This window comes from Mustelus asterias, chromosome 4 (assembly GCF_964213995.1).
Source record: "Mustelus asterias chromosome 4, sMusAst1.hap1.1, whole genome shotgun sequence".
NCBI lineage: Eukaryota > Metazoa > Chordata > Chondrichthyes > Carcharhiniformes > Triakidae > Mustelus > Mustelus asterias.
In genome coordinates, this window is record NC_135804.1 from 25,132,256 (window position 1) to 25,148,894 (window position 16,639).

The 16,639-nt window shown below is 39.9% G+C and overlaps 1 protein-coding gene across 3 annotated transcripts in view; it reads left to right on the forward strand.

Annotated features, from left to right (window-relative positions):
- Positions 1 to 205: 205 nt before the first annotated feature.
- Positions 206 to 16,639, forward strand: part of kars1 (lysyl-tRNA synthetase 1) — a 31,712-nt gene continuing 15,278 nt past the window's right edge. The window contains exons 1-9 of one of the 3 annotated variants that reach the window (XM_078210662.1): positions 206 to 334; positions 829 to 954; positions 3,632 to 3,802; positions 4,968 to 5,112; positions 5,678 to 5,843; positions 10,068 to 10,161; positions 10,964 to 11,150; positions 13,471 to 13,596; positions 14,905 to 15,024. In XM_078210662.1, coding sequence (XP_078066788.1) covers positions 3,678 to 3,802; positions 4,968 to 5,112; positions 5,678 to 5,843; positions 10,068 to 10,161; positions 10,964 to 11,150; positions 13,471 to 13,596; positions 14,905 to 15,024 — 963 coding nt within the window. In that variant the 5' untranslated portion in view covers positions 206 to 334; positions 829 to 954; positions 3,632 to 3,677. Of the gene's footprint in view, positions 335 to 828; positions 955 to 1,248; positions 1,307 to 3,631; positions 3,803 to 4,967; positions 5,113 to 5,677; positions 5,844 to 10,067; positions 10,162 to 10,963; positions 11,151 to 13,470; positions 13,597 to 14,904; positions 15,025 to 16,639 lie in introns of those variants that run through there. The other 2 variants (XM_078210665.1, XM_078210663.1) reach the window with 2 other exon arrangements.

The following is a 16,639-nucleotide window of genomic DNA, read 5'->3' on the forward strand; positions in this document are numbered from 1 at the left end:
CATCAAATCAAAATGTGATTATCGGGATCTATAATGCACCCCAGCCCCTGCAGTGCTCAACGGGTGTGGAAGGTGACTCATTTCAACCTTGCAAGTGGTTAAGTAGTGTTAATTGACTTTTGTTTACTTAAATTCCCAAGAGATTTTAGATTAAAATGATTGACAGGATCATGTGATATTGTGGTTTGCATGCACTCCTTGATCTGTGGCAGAGAAAAACAGGCTTTTGCAGAAAGGAGTTGGACATCTCTGGTTGAATTTGAGAGAATTTAACATGCCTCTAAATCGCTCTGAAGTCTATCAAGCACATTTATGATTGCTAACTACATTTAAAGTGGGTTTCAAGTCTGTATGAAGAGTGTTGCTTATTTGGAACTGTAACAATGATATATTGGAAATTAGAGTTTTTTTCATGTTTAAAGATTGTTCAACTGTTAAGTTGCTTCATTTTGTTGGAGTTGTACTTAAGCTTTTGTTTTGATTTTTAAAAATCCCAAACTTGGCAGTGGAATTACTCCTGGAATGAAGAAGCATCATTTCCTCACATTTATGCCAAAATAGAAAAATTGCTGGGGTACAGTCTGGCTTCATAATATACCTTGGGGTTCTAGTCCAGGACCCTAATACCAGGCAGTTTTTCATAACTTTTCTAGTCAACACACTATTATGAATATTATAAAAATATAAGTGGGTGGGAGCTCATGATTATTAAAGAGAAATTGAAGTAGAGTTGATAATTACTTTCATCGGAGTTTGTAACATTCTTAAACCCAAATGAGTTTCATTCTTAATGAACTGCGAAAATGTTCCATTTCCTCCTCTCCACAGATGCGGAGGTTAGTCGGCGCCGCGGAAGGAATTAAAACGAACCTGAAACGCCCCTTTCAGTTTCTTATTCAACATGGCGGACAGCGAGGCAGCAGCGAGCGGTGGAGACAGCAAACTGAGCAAAAAGTAGGTAACCCCGCTTCTGGGCGCCCTTTTCGCCTTGCAGGTAACGGCAGTGGATTCCCGTTTCCAGCCAGATTCACCCCGGACCGTCCCAACGGTTAAAGAGCAGGGCCTAACGGTCTCCTCGCGTGCCCCTTTCTCTGCTCGTGCATTGCGTCAGTTTCGCGCGGTGCATGCTGGACTCTGTAGTTCCTTACGGCAGCTGTACAGGGAGAGTGATGCCGTGATGAACTACATGTCCCATGGCGCTCTGCGGCCATTGCTGCCTTTCGGTGTCGATCACCCGCGAGCGCTTTCGCTTTCTCTGGGTGCAGCGAAGGTTCATTATTGGGAGCCACGCCGCAAAGGGCAGCAGGTGAATGGGGGACACCAGCAAATCTCTCAGCATCTCGATCTGATCGTTGTATAATCGGTTCCTCCACTGAAACTGAGTCAAAATCCCCTCGCTTATAGCAATAACTTCACATGATTTAAGGAGGCACCGCTCAAAGGCATTTTCGAGAGTGCGGCACTTTCAAAAAACATGTCATTTTCAAATAAAACATTAAACCAGGATGTGGTTTGTATGAAATGGTTGGCTTCGTCAAGATTGTGGCGTTTGCTACAAATAAACCTGTTGGACTTTAACCTGGTGTTGTGAGACTTCTTACTTCGTCAAGATTCCCACAAGTATTAGTTTTGACACCGAGTAAAGTGGGACAGTGAATCACTACTTTACATCGGGTTGAACTTGCAGTTTAACAGCTTTGCAGTTTTCTTTGTCCTGCATAAAGAAGAATCATGATGTGGGGATGCCAGCGTTGGACTGGGGTAAACTCAGTAAGAAGTCTCACAACACCAGGTTTAAGTCCAACAGGTTTATTTGGTAGCAAAAGCCACTAGCTTTCGGAGCGCTGCCTCTTCGTCAGGTGACTCGGGCGCCTGTCCGGGTACACTGAGGGAGAGTTTAGCACAGCCAATGCACGGAATCAGCACGTCTTTTGGACTGTGGAAGGAAACCAGGGCACCTGGAGGAAACACACGGGGAGAACATGCAGACTCTGCACAGACAGTGACCCAAACCAGGTCCCTGGCGCTATGCGGCAGCAGTGGCCACTGGGAACTCATGCTGTCCATTTGCTTCATGTTATGCTTGTGTGGAGTGTGACTTTGGAGCTGAGGGTTGGGTGTGTTTGGGTATTGTAATCTCTTTCTAAATATTAACTTTAATTTGATCAAACATAAGTCAGCATTCTGCAGCATGTTTGGTTGATATGACTGTCATGATACCATGCCTTCTCACACTTCGCATATGAATTTTCATGTTGAAAACTGATTAAGAGATTGTTGAATCATAGAATACCTAAAGTGTAGATGGAAGCCATTAGGCCCATGGAGCCTGCACCAACTCTCCGACAGAGCATTTCATCCAGGCTCATGCCACCGCCCTATCCCCGTAACAGCACACATTTACCATGGCCAATCCACCTAACCTGCACATCTTTGGACTGTGGGAAACTGGAGAACCCAAAGGAAATCCATGCAGACATAAGGAGAATGTGCAACTTCGACACAGACAGTCACCCAGGTGCTGTGAGGCAGCAGTGCTGCCTCCTTAAAACAGGTTAGCACTGGCGGCACATGAAAATCAGACCATCAGAATGGTAACATTCTGCCTGTTGTTCAACAGGCATGGGTTAACCACAATTGCCATGCCTGTTTTAAGATCTTAGCTAATTTGCTTTCTGTAAATCTGTAAACTCCAAAATTATTGGCAAAATGCCTTTTTAATTTTTACAGTCTTCCTCCTGGTTATGACCTTTATACAAAGGACCAGATTTTGCTGTCAACATGAGAACAAATAGCACCAGCTGTTCATTACTTTCACTTTTGCCCAGAGTTTTGGAGGAGATTTGAACATTAACCTGCTGTGGTTCGAGAGCCATTTCACCCGGACCTGGGCAAACAGGGCAAACAACTGTGCCTCCTTAACCAATCAGCTTGAAGAGTTATAAATGGGTAGTGCAGCATTTGCCAGGATGTATAAGTTAAGAATATCAGAAAACAAAGAGCAGGAGATAGATTGGGCACAGAAAAATTGGATGAAATAAATAATTCAAACCTGAAGAAATGAGGATCCACACCTGTCAAAATTATTGCTCAGTTAAAGTGGTGGTTCGGCAATAATACAGAATAATCATGCCATTAAAAGGGTACTAACACTCAAATGGAAAAGCCCCAAATCTTTCTGGCAAGTTTGGTCCTTATCTAAGCGGTAAATATAGCAACTTCACACTCCCATGTATTTTCCTCAGTGAGGTAAGAGCAGGATAACTTGGACAGCAACTTCTGATTTCCACATTTGACTGTGGGCATGCTGAAATCCTCTGTCAGGTTTACACTTTAATAATGGTGAGCACTGTTAACCCTACAGAAAAATCTGACCTATTCTTTAACCTAACAATTGGTAAAGATGCACATGCTTAAACCTTTATCCTAAATTTTACAGTGAAGTCTGTTTTACTGAAGAAACTGAAGTTCTATCTTATAACTTTCTTTCCTTTGACCTACAATATTGTAACAATGGTTGAAAAGAATGATTTGAATCAGAGTTTAGAGGCTTACTTTACTGTAATTGGATTTGTGCAAAGTAACCATGCTGATTGAATAGTCTGATTCTATCTATTTTGTCTTTCACTAGGTGTTAAATGCTATGTAAATGGGACAACCCACTATGACAGTTCATTATGATGACCAACTGTCTCCATAGGCTTCTTGGCCTGCAGATCAGGGGTCACTGGGGAAAGGTGCCAATACAGAGCTTTGCTTCCTTTACTCCTCTTCTTCAGAAGAGATTGCATAATGAAAAAAGGTTGGTGGTGCTTTGTTTCATGTTTAGACATTCTAAATTTGTTCAAATACCCAACCTTTTTTCATGCTAAACGAGCATTTGAATTGGTCCAAACAAGAATCGGGACCTCACTGGCATGCTGAAGTAGAATAAAACTGATGATTTTTAATATAGTGGAACTCTTGCTGATTTTCAGACCAGCGGGACTGCAGCAGCACCTCCTTACCTGTGTACAGTCTGATGCCACTTTGAAGAAGGCCAACTGTGCACTGACGGAAGGGCTTACTATCATAGAAACCCCACAGCTAATTTGGAGGGAAGTGGGATTTGTTGGGTTATGAGGAACTGGAGCAACAAGGAGACAGCTTACAAATGGCTACTTAAAATGTGGCTCATTGTGTTTTCACTATTAAATTACCTCTATATATCTGAGCATGTGATTGGTTATAATACTATTATATTTTGTTTTCACCTCAGCAAACGTATGCAGAATTGCATTTATTGACACTTCAATAGTGTACCAATTATTAGACTGAGGCAGTTTTATCTCTGTAGTGCATGGGTGTAAAGCTTCACCTGGCTGGAGTGCATTCGGGAAAATTGAGCGGGTAGAAGGACTACATTCCTGTGGCACAACCCACTTAAATTTCCTCCCTAAAGAAGGCAGGCTGCTTTTCAACTATGTGATCTCTGCAATTTGTATTCCTTGAAGCTAAACTCAAATTTCTACAAACTCTTGTTTCACTTTCATTTCTTATTTATCGCATCATTTGCTTTCTTTAATCCCTTTTGATGTTCATGGCGAACGTCCAGTTAAAGGTTGCCCTTTTTAAAACATGTATTTGTTTGTAGATGTTCAGTATTAAAGTTTTTTGATTTGGACATATTGTAGGTTTGTATTTTGTTCCTGAAAGTATTTTTGAATTTAAATTAATATCGAATCTTTAAAAAAAACGATTTTATTTTTTTTGCATATTTGTGAAGCAAATCAGTAATTACTCTGTGGAAAATCGACGTGTTCTTTTCCTTTGTCTCCCACTCTTGATATGATGGTGCCAACCTTTCTTGCCCCTAGTTCCAAAATATTTTAATGCCGTTTAAGAACAATAACTCCCTTTTAACTAAATCGGTTTAGCTGTAGTACTTGTAGAATTAATTTTACATTTCCATGTTCTAATTTTTGTAGCGAGCTGAAGAGGCGTATGAAAGCAGAGAAGAAAGCTGCTGAGAAGGAAATTAAAACAAAAGAGTTAGCTGAAAAGCAAGCGCTCGAAACCAAGAAGGTTGATGGAATTGACATAAGTGGAGATGAAGAAACCCTTGATCCTAATGTGAGTGTGAGGACTTTTATAACGCAAATATCTGAGTATTGTGGTTCTAAGAATTTTGTGATGTTGGAAAGAATCCCAGTAGGGGAAACCAGGATGGGATGTGACTGTAGCATGAAAGACAATTTGTCGCATTAAACAATTTGGTTAATGGTAATTGAAATGGTTTGATTCATTTTCTTTTTAATTTTGACTGCCAGAGTATCCATTAATATCGCTGTACTTTCCTTCAATCCATCAACATTTCCATCCCCAAAGCTGAATTCCTGCATCTCTAGCCCGTTGGGCATCTTTCTCCTCTTTTTGGAGCACCATTGGTACCTCTGCCTTCAGCCATCTGCTCTGAAAATCCTTTGCTAAATCTCTCTGGCTTCTCCTCTGTAAGATCATCCATAAAATCTATTTCTTTGGCCGAACTTTTGACCGTCACTCCTAATATCTGTTTCTTTACTCTGAGTCCGCTTTCATCTGGTTATGTTACTAAGAAAGGCCTTGTGGCATTTTTCCATGTTATAGAGTATATTTTATTTAAAATATGTTGACCATGTATTATACTCTTCCTTTTCAGCAATACTACAAAATTCGAACACAGGCCATCCAACATCTGAAGGAGACTAATGAGAATCCATATCCTCATAAATTCCATGTCGATCTGTCCTTAACAGAGTTCATTGAAAAGTATAGCAATCTGCAGCCTGGCGACCATCTCTGTGATATTATCTTGTCTGTAGCAGGTAAGATCTTTTCAAATCTGCACCTTTCGCATTTATATTTTACTTTTCTTCAAATAAACTTTCGTCAAAATTAAAGTGGAATATGATTTGAGACAGTCACACACTAAAATAAACCTAACCATAATCACCAGCCTAATTTTAATGAGACAGTTTCAACATTAAAAATGGAAAGAACAAGGAGGAGAGTGAATATAAACTAAATTATGTAATTTGAAAGTGGATGCAGGAATAAAAACCTTGTGGGGGGGTGACAGTGGAAATGATCTACGTACACAATGATTTACATACACGAGTCTTGCAGGACAAGTTGACTTTTGGATATATTGCCATAGAATCGCTACAGTGCAGAAGGAGGCCACTTGGCCTACTGAGTCTGCACCAACTCTCCGATAGAGTATCTTACCCAGGCCTTATCCGTGTAACCCCACGTATTTACCCCACTAATCCCCCGAAGACTAGGGGGAAATTTAGCATAGCCAATCCACCTAACCTGTACATTTTTGGACTGTGGGTGGAAACTCATGCAGACACCGGGAGAATGTGCAAACCTGACACACAGTCACCCTAGGCTGGAGTTGAACTCTGGCACTACGTTAAGTGTATGGGTATCCTTAGGTTTATGAATAAAGGCATAAAGTATAAAAGCAGGCAAATTCTGATTAACATTTGTGAAATACTGGTTAAACCTCTGCTATTGTGCCTATTTGATTTTATTTTATTATTGTCACATGTATTGGTATACAGTGAAAAATATTGTTTCTTGTGCACTATACAAAGCATACCGTACATAGGGAAGGAAAGGAGAGAATGCAGAATGTAGTGTTACAGTCGTAGCTAGGGTGTAGAGAAAGATCAACTTAATGCAAGGTAGGTCCATTCAAAAGTCTGATGGCAGAAGGGAAGAAGCTGTTCTATTTTTGGGCCCCCCAAGTTTGAGAAAGTGTCAAGTTTTTGGGGAGATTTTTTATAATGGTGTTAGTGATGAAGGTATTAGCTATGCAGAGAGCTGGGAAAGCTGAGATTGGTCTCCTTGGAGCAAAGAAGGTTGAGGAGATTTCGTAGAAAAGCTTAAAATTGATTAGTTTTGATAGAGCAAATAGGGAAAATCTGTTTCACTAGCTGGAGGGTCAGTAACCAGAGGACACATAATAAGTGGCAAAAAGCCAGATATGAATTGTTATGATCTGGGATGCATTGCCTGAAAGGGTGGTAGAAACAGATTCAATGGTAACTTTCAAAAAGAAAGTGAATATATTCATAAAAGGAACATTTATGGGGCTGTGGGGAAAGAGCAAAGGAGTGGAACTGATTGGATAACTTAGCATGGCTAATGCTTGAACAAGATTGGGAGCTAAACATTCCCAGCCACAGGATCTTTAGAAATTACAGGGAAATTGCAAAAGAAAGGGAATATCTTTATTGATAAAAGACACAGTTAACATAAAAGGAATGGTTTACAGGAAGGATCATTGGACAGTTGAAACAACTAAGTAATTTGATTATTGGTAACAGGGTTTACCTGCCAGATGGAGAATTCAGGACCCTGGCCGTGCCTCCGTTGGGCGAGGACCGTCCAAATTAAATGTTTATTAACTGGCCAGTGGCAGGCCTTCCACAAGATTTGCAACCCTGAATGCTACTAACCAGAGGTTGGCAGCCCTCTATTGCCTGTCTGCATCACCAGAAAGGGTGATAGCTGCCAGTAATGCAACATCCAAAGTCCCAGGATTGCTGAGGGACGCATACCACAGATAATTGAGGGCAGGGAAAGATTGTTGGCTATGCTAACTAGGGGGTTCCGAAGAAAGACCAGGGCATGGCTCTCTGTTGGACTGCTTTTCCAGTGCTGGGTCCCTTGATCAGGTGATTTTCCTGGCACTACCGGTTGATCACCAACAGTGGTGAGATGAGGGCATTAATTGCATGCATATATATGTGCGTGCTTGTATACACATGTGCTTGCATGTCAATTCTACACACATAGTAATGATTTGCTTCACAATGGTAAAAAAAAATTAAGAATCGTTATTAATTTAAATTCAAAAGTACTTTCAGGAATGAAATGCAAACCTACAACATGTCCAAATCAAAACAACTTTTAAGATTGAACACCTATGTACAAGTTTAAAAATTGGTAACTTTTAATTGGATGTACACCGTGAATATCAAAAGGGATTAAAGAAAGCAAATGACACAATGAATAAGAAATGAAAGTGAAACAAGAGTTTGTAGAAATTTGAGTTTAGCTTCAAGGAATACAAATTGCAGAGATCACATAGTTGAAAAGCAGCCTGCCTTCTTTAGGGAGGGAAATTTAAGTGGGCTGTGCCACAGGAATGTAGTCCTCCTACATGCTCAATTTTCCCGAATGCACTCCAGCCAGGTGAAGCTTTATATCCATGCACTGCAGAGATGAATCTGCCTCTGTCTAATTTGTACAGTATTGAAGTTTCAAGAAATGCAATCCTGCTTTGAATGTGGCAATAGGTTTGCTGAGGTGACATCAAAATATAACAGTATTACAACCAATCACATGTTCAGATATAGAGCTAATTTAATAGTGAAAACATAATGAGCCACATTTTAAGTAGCCATTTGTAAACTGTCTCCTTGTTGCTCCAGTTCCTCACAACCCAACAAATCTCACTCCCTCCAGGTTAGCTGTGGGGTCTCTATGATAGTAAGCCTTTCTATCAGTGCACAGTTCGCCGCCTTCAAAATGGCTGTGCAGAGGTAAGGAGATGCTGCTGCAGTCCAGCTACTCTGAAAATCAGCAAGAGTTCCACTATATTAAAAATCATCAGTTTTATTCTGCTTCAGCATGCCAATGAGGTCCCGGTTCTTGTTTGGATCAATTCAAATTGTTGCTTGTTTAGCATGAAAAAAGGTTGGGTATTTGAGCAAATTTAGAATGTCTAAACATGAAACGAAGCACCACCAACCTTTTTTCATTATGCAATCTCTTTTGGAGAGAAGGAGTAAAGGAAGCAAGGCTCTGTATTAGCACCTTTCCCCAGTGACCCCTGATCTGCAGGCCAAGAAGTCTATAGAGACAGTTGGTCATCAGAATGAACTGTCATAGTGGGTTGTCCCATTTACATAGCATTTAACACCTAGTGAAAGACAAAATTGCAGTAAAGTAAGCCTCTAAACTCTGATTCAAATCATTATTTTCAGCCATTGTTACAATATTGTAGGTCAAAGGGAAGAAAGATACAAGATAGAACTTCAATATGTTCAGTAAAACAGACTTCACTGTAAAAGTTAAGGTAAAGATTTAAGCATGTGTATCTTTTACTATTTGTCAAGTTAAAGAATAGGCCAGGTTTCTCTGTAGAAATAGTGAAAGGGTTAACAGAGCTCACCATTATTAAAGTGTAAACCTGACACAAATTTTCAGCATGCCCACATGCACTGAAATGTGGAAATCATAAAGTGGCTGTCCAAGTTACCTTACTCTTAGCTCACTGAGGAAATACATGGGACAGTGTGTATGTATTTACTGCTTGGATGTCTACATGCATGAGTGTGTGCATATTCAGTTACATGGCACGCGTCTACATGTATACATGCGCAATACTCCAGTTTTGTACTACCAAAAACTATTTATTCAAAATTAAGTGATTTAGTACTAGGGTAGATGTATTTTGTCTAGCGAAGAGGATTTGGAATTTGGGCAGTGAAATCAGAAGCACTGTTCACACTGGAAGTCTGGACTTGCTCAAAAGACTGTAGATGCTGGGTCAATTGAAATTTTCAAGTTTTTAGATAAGTAGATTTTTTTCGAGATATTGGCATCAAGAGTGGATAAATTGAATTGATTTGCAGATCAATCGTGAGGGGAACAGGTGCTGAATGGCCACTCCTGTTCCTAATTATTTGGCAGAAATTTGGAGTTAGAACTAATGCAATGATGAATGGATTGTTTTAATTTTAATTGTTCATGAATCAGTTTGATTGTCATTGACTGCTAATTGAAACTCACTAACTCGAGCACAAAACTCATCTTTCCAACTTTGCACACTTTATTTGTTACTTTATGATGATTATCCAGTATTGCTTATCCAATTTTAAATGTAAACAGAATTGACTTCCGTTTCACTTTCTCTACACAGGAAGTTCTGTTGCAAAAAGAAATCTTCATTTAACACTGCACCCATTTCTACAGATTTGAATTTGGGAGATTATATTGAAGCTAATTGCAATACTTGCTCTCTTTTCTAGGTCGTGTCCATGCTAAACGAGCCTCTGGTGCCAAACTAATTTTCTATGACCTCCGTGGTGAAGGAGTCAAACTACAAGTTATGGCTAATTCCAAGTAAGTTAGGGTGCAGATGCTACTTATTGGGGGAATTGAACTTTCTATTTAATTAGACTTATTCTTTACATACATGAGATGATCTGAGTAAGACTTGTCCATTATTTCATAAGCAAATGTTCCACGTGCAGGTATATTCTCATTTAATTAAGTTCCAGATTGGAGTGAACTATTCTCTAAAAGTGGGTCCAATTCACAAATCATAGAATCCCTACAGTGCAGAAGGAGGCCACCTGGCCCATCGATTCTGCACTGACCACAATCCCACTCAGGCCCTATTCCCGTAACCCCACCTATTTACCTTACTATTAATCACCTGACACTAGGGTCAATTTAGCATGGCCAATCCACCTAATCCATACATCTTTGGACTGTGGGAGGAAACCGGAGCACTTGGAGGAAACCCACGCAGACACGGGGAGAACGTGCAAACTCCACACAGACTGTGACCCGAGGCTGGAATTGAACCCGGGTCCCTGGCGCTGTGAGGCAGTGCTAACCGCTGTGCCGCCGAAAGTTTTATTTATGAGTGTTGCAAAATCTTGCACATTTGACCCATTCAGTTTATCTACTTTTGAAACTTAAAATTGCCAGAATCTTTTCTGCTTGAAGTAGTTTTTTTATTTTGCTGTTGCTTAAATTACCACTAAAAGAGTGTGTCAAACTTAAACTTGTCATTTTAATTCTTCTTTTAGCAGCCTCTACCTGGAGAATGCTTTTTAATGTTTACTGTAGGAATTGGGAAAATTATATGAATTTTGTTTTGGTGTGCAACTCCTGAGTTTTTTGATAATTATTTTAGAAATTACAAATCTGAAGAGGAATTTGTTAAGATAAACAATAAACTGCGCCGTGGTGATATTATTGGAGTGCAAGGAAACCCAGGAAAGACCAAAAAGGGAGAACTGAGTATAATCCCCAAAGAAATAATGCTTCTATCTCCTTGCCTGCACATGCTGCCTCACTTGCACTTTGGACTCCGCGACAAGGTAAATGCATTGCTCAAATGGAAATGGCTTCATGGTGTTAAAGTCAAAACAATTAATGATTCATACTCTGAGTAAAACCATTGTATTTCCTTTTAACAAATTAGGAGCATGTAATTAATTGTAAGTATTGTATAATCTAAACCCAAAATCTGTGTTTCTCATTTTTGTTCAGTTTTAGAATTAGCAAAATTTACAGAATTCCAATTTGCTCACATAATTTTCACCTAAAGTCTCCAAATCTCAACCTGTTGTTTTATAATGTAAGAAGTCTCACAACACCAGGTTAAAGTCCAACAGGTTTATTTGGTAGCAAATACCATAAGCTTTCGGAGCAGAGCTCCTTCGTCAGATGGAGTGGATATCTGTTCTCAAACGGTACACAGACACAGAAATCAAATTACAGAATACTGATTAGAATGCAAATCTCTACAGCCAGCCAGGTCTTAAATGTACAGACAATGTGGGTGGAGGGAGCATTCAACACAGGTTAAAGAGATGTGTATTGTCTCCAGACAGAACAGCTTGTGGAGTTCTGCAAGTCCAGGAGGTAAGCTGTGGGGGTTACTGATAATGTGACATAAATCCAACAAGCATGGTACATTGGGGAAACCATGCAGACGCTACGACAACGGATGAATGAACACCGCTCGACAATCACCAGGCAAGACTGTTCTCTTCCTGTGGGGGAGCACTTCAGCAGTCACGGGCATTCAGCCTTGGATCTTCAGGTAAGCGTTCTCCAAGGCGGCCTTTACGACACACGACAGCGCAGAGTCGCTGAGCAGAAACTGATAGCCAAGTTCCGCACACATGAGGACGGCCTAAACCGGGATGTTGGATTTATGTCACATTATCAGTAACCCCCACAGCTTGTTGGATTTATGTCACATTATCAGTAACCCCCACAGCTTACCTCCTGGACTTGCAGAATTCCACAAGCTGTTCTGTCTGGAGACGATACACATCTCTTTAACCCGTGTTGAATGCTCCCTCCACCCACATTGTCTGTACATTTAAGACCTGGCTGGCTGTAGAGATTTGCATTCTAATCAGTATTCTGTAATTTGATTTCTGTGTCTGTGTACTGTTTGAGAACAGATATCCACTCCATCTGACGAAGGAGCTCTGCTCCGAAAGCTTATGGTATTTGCTACCAAATAAACCTGTTGGACTTTAACCTGGTGTTGTGAGACTTCTTACTGTGCTTACCCCAGTCCAACGCCGGCATCTCCACATCATGACTACCATTTTATAATGTAGCATACAAAATTTCAGATGTTATTCCAAGAGTAAATAAATCCATTAGGGTGCACAATTATACATACTAATTCACTGATAATGGTGAGCCGCATGTGTTCTCTTGTTCAAAGTATATTTATGCCCACGCCACATGTCAGGAATGAATCTTTCACTTTCTTGAAAGAACATGTACCTGATTTTTTTATTCAGAAGCTGTTTTTAAAATTGCAATTCTGTTGGTTTCCACTCGGTGATAATTTCATATTTGTGGTCATTCATTAGATCCTTAATTTTTTTTAGAATTCAATTATTCTTTTACAAGTCATGGTGTTGCTCATTATTATTTAGTAAAATCTAATGTGCTAGAAGAATTGCATCATAACATTTGACCATATCTCAAGATCTTTAAAAGAAATGCAAAATCTCCACCTGCTGACAGCACTGTACAGCCTGCTTTACCCAGAATGTTTAGATCTCCTCGTTGCATTCTTTCTTCCAGCCCAGTGCCTGACCTTGCACCCAGCTTAAACTAGATATATCTTCACTATGCCTAGAGCATATTTATTTTTTGGTCTGTTTCATCTGTCTGGAGTATTTGGTTCTGTTGGGCCAAGATCTTGATCAATCCATTTTGCCAAACCAAAAGAAATAACATTAACTGTAAATGGGTTCGTCCTAAAGTCAGGCAGTGGCCATAAAGTAGTGGGTCAATACCTGGATGAATAATGCATGCAATGGATACCAAATTCTGTTCAGCTGTACTCAGCCACATGTGTTTGAAACCCATGTATGATTACTGTTTCTTTTATTAGCTTTAGCTTCACTGGTGCTTCATTTTCAGGCAATTGCAATTTGCTCACATAATTTTCACTTAAAGTCTCTTCTGGGCTTACCTAGTCAATAGAAAGTACCAAGTGTGGGAAATCAGCTTAATGTTGCACCTGCACTCTTAAAGCATCCAGTAGCAGTTTATTTTCAAATGTCTGGGAAGAAATTGCATATCCAGCTTCTTGGATGGTAGCAATCTTTTTGGGGGGCTTTTGGCATGTATGTTTATTCTTTCTTTCTTAACTTCTAACAGGAAACTAGATATCGTCAGAGGTATTTGGATCTGATTTTAAACAATTATGTGAGGCAGAAGTTCATCAACAGGGCCAAAATCATCACCTATCTACGGACATTTTTAGATAATCTGGGATTTCTTGAGGCAAGTTGTATCATATTATTGAACGTTGTACATTTTTTTTAAGGTGGGAGTGCAACTGGACATTTTTAAGAAGTTATAGTAATGATATTTGTGACATTTAGTACTTTTTATGTGTGTGCCTCAAAACTCTCAACCAGTGAGTTGGAAAGAGAGTTTGCTTTTACGGCATCCTTCCACATATGAAAGGTGATGGCACAGAGCAAACAAATCAATTTAAGATGGGATGCCATGAGATGGTGCACCTTGGCTGATGACTGAAGACGCCAATCCTTGAGGCAAATTTATTTGTACTTCCTTATTCACAAATGTATCATACTATCAAATCACATATATTTGGTGATTTTATCACAAGTGCCACACATTGAACTACGAAGTATGATTATGCGTTGCTGTTTTTGGTGCTGGCATCAGCCGCCAAGCTGCTGTAGTCATTGGCACATCAGCCCACAGGAGGTGTTGCTGTTTTCCGCTGTCTTCAGCTCCTGACTCCCAGGTGTGGTCATCAATTTCTAAGGCCTTCAATGTCATGCATGCAAGCATCCTTGAAGCGGAACTTTGGGTGACCTATTGGTCATCTGGTTCTGGCTGCCCCACCATTCAGGAGCTCCTTGAGTATGTGACCATTTTCCGTCCTACAGACATGCCTGAACCGATGATATTGTCTCGGTTTGATAAGTGCTAACAAACATTGGGAGCTCTTCTTTTGAGATTTTGGAATGCTAGGATATACCCATAATGCAATGCACCGCAGACAATTAATTTGGTCATTGTTGAGCTTTTCTTGATCACCTAAGTCATCCGGGATTCACAGCCCTGTGGCAAGATGAAGGAACACACAGACCTAAACCATCAGCTTAACCCGCAGGATAAGCTTGATATTCTATATATGTTTCGTGAGTTGACCAAAGATGGTACCTGCTTTCTTATGGTGTATTAAGTTCTGCATCAATGATGGGTTGTTTGCCACTGTGGACCCGAGGTAGCAGAAATTGTGAATTCTGTACTTGCTGATTAAACTCCTTTTAAAGCATCTTTGTTCACCTTTTGATAATCCGGTCTCTCTAGAACTGAAATTGTGTGTGAAGTACTTCAGCAGACTTGATGAATATTTAATATATTTACTGTTAATACTGGATGTTTGCTGCGATTTATTTTCTTGTCTAAAGTGTTCTGTGAATATTATCAATTAAATGTAGTTTTAACTTTTGTGTAATTTGTCTTTTAGTGGATCACCTACAGTACATTAGATTTTTCTTTATGGAATCAAGTATCACTCTTAATTTATGTAAATTTAACCTTTTTCTACAGGTGGAAACACCCATGATGAATATAATCCCAGGTGGAGCAGTTGCCAAGCCCTTCATTACACACCATAATGAGTTAGACATGGATTTGTACATGCGAATTGCTCCAGAGCTTTACCATAAGGTACAAGAATAGACAGTTTCTCTAGTGTGAAAAAAGATCAACATTTTTAGAACACCTTTCATGTTCTTGGGATATCTTCCCGAAGCACTTCATAGCCAATAAAATAAGTCTGAAATGTAATTGTACCATCTACAAGATGCACTGCAGTAACTTGTAAAGAGCAAAAAAAACTTTGATTTCATCCTTAATCAATCTTGCCTGATGCATCTATTCATGGCAATATTGTACGAGGTTTGAGATTGTTGCATTTCAGGACTGTGTCTTTAATTTAGGTTAAAATTGGAGAAGAAAGTTGGTTGTGTGACCTGTTCATAATTCTGCTGATGACAGTGGCTTGGTTGTTAAAGAGGGGCCCAGTTGTTGCTGGGAGGAAGGTGTAGGATATTCACACCTGTAAACAAAGGTCAGACAGCAGTGCTAATGGTGGATAGACTGTTAGTTTCCAAGTCGTTAGGAACATTAGGTTTTGTAAATGGTTATACTTTAAACTGTTTATTTACTTCCAAGGCTGAATGAAGTAGTAGTCCAAAGGGAAGTTAATTAGCATTTCTACCTGGATACAAGGCCCATGTGATTCACTTTAACATGGATATGGGTTTTGAGATGAGAAGAGTCCATACAATGTCATTGTAGGATCAGTTGCAGGGTTTTCCTACAAGTCCCAGATTTTCCTGAAATATCTCTGAATCTCACAGACAATGTCAGTTTGCAAGAATTTGAAAGAGATAAAAGCAGCAAGTTTCTATGGTTCACCATGCAATAATGTGATTGGGAGCTTATGCTCTGATTGAAGAGACCTGAGTTCAAAAGGATTTAAACAAGATTAGAAGAAACATCTAACTTAAGTAGAGGGAAGAATCTCCAATTTAACCTTCGCTGTAAAGGTCAGTTTTGGGATTCGAAGTTATTTCGAAGAGAAAGGTACTAAGTCCTGAAAAATCAGTTTGGTTCTGGTTGCTTAAGGGACAGAGTAAAGTACAACAGTGGATGCACATTTTCAGTCATTTTAAATGTGAGATGGGGGAACCATCTCCAATTCATAGAAATTGCCTCCTGAAGTAGTGTTTGGTCAATTTTGAGTATTTAAACAAGACTGGAAAATTTGTCTAGCTTTACCTAAAGGGGAGAATCTCCAACTTGTCCCTCACTGTGAAAGTTAATTTTGGGATTAGGAGTTACCTGGCAAAGAAAGAACGCCTCAAGAATCACTTTGATTCTGGGAAAATAGTGTCTTGTGGAGGTGAAGTTCCCTCTTCATACTGAGAATGCCCGCACCATGTTGTGTAGGACTACCAGCTTGTTAAATAGGATAGATTCCGAACAGGTTTAGCTGCTCATCCTTGAACAGATTTTGACCTTTTTTTAATCTTCCAGTGTATGAGAGGTTGCATACATTTTTTTCATTGGATTGGGACAGCACGGTGGTTAGCACTGCTGCCTCACAGCGCCAGGCCCAATTCCGGCCTCCGGTCACTGTCTGTGTGAAGTTTGCACATTCTCCCTGTCTGCATGGGTTTCCTCCGGCTGCTCCGGTTTCCTCCCACAGTCCAAAGATGTGCGGGTTAGGTTGATTGGCCATGCTAAATTGACCCTAGTGTCCGGGGGATTAGCAGAG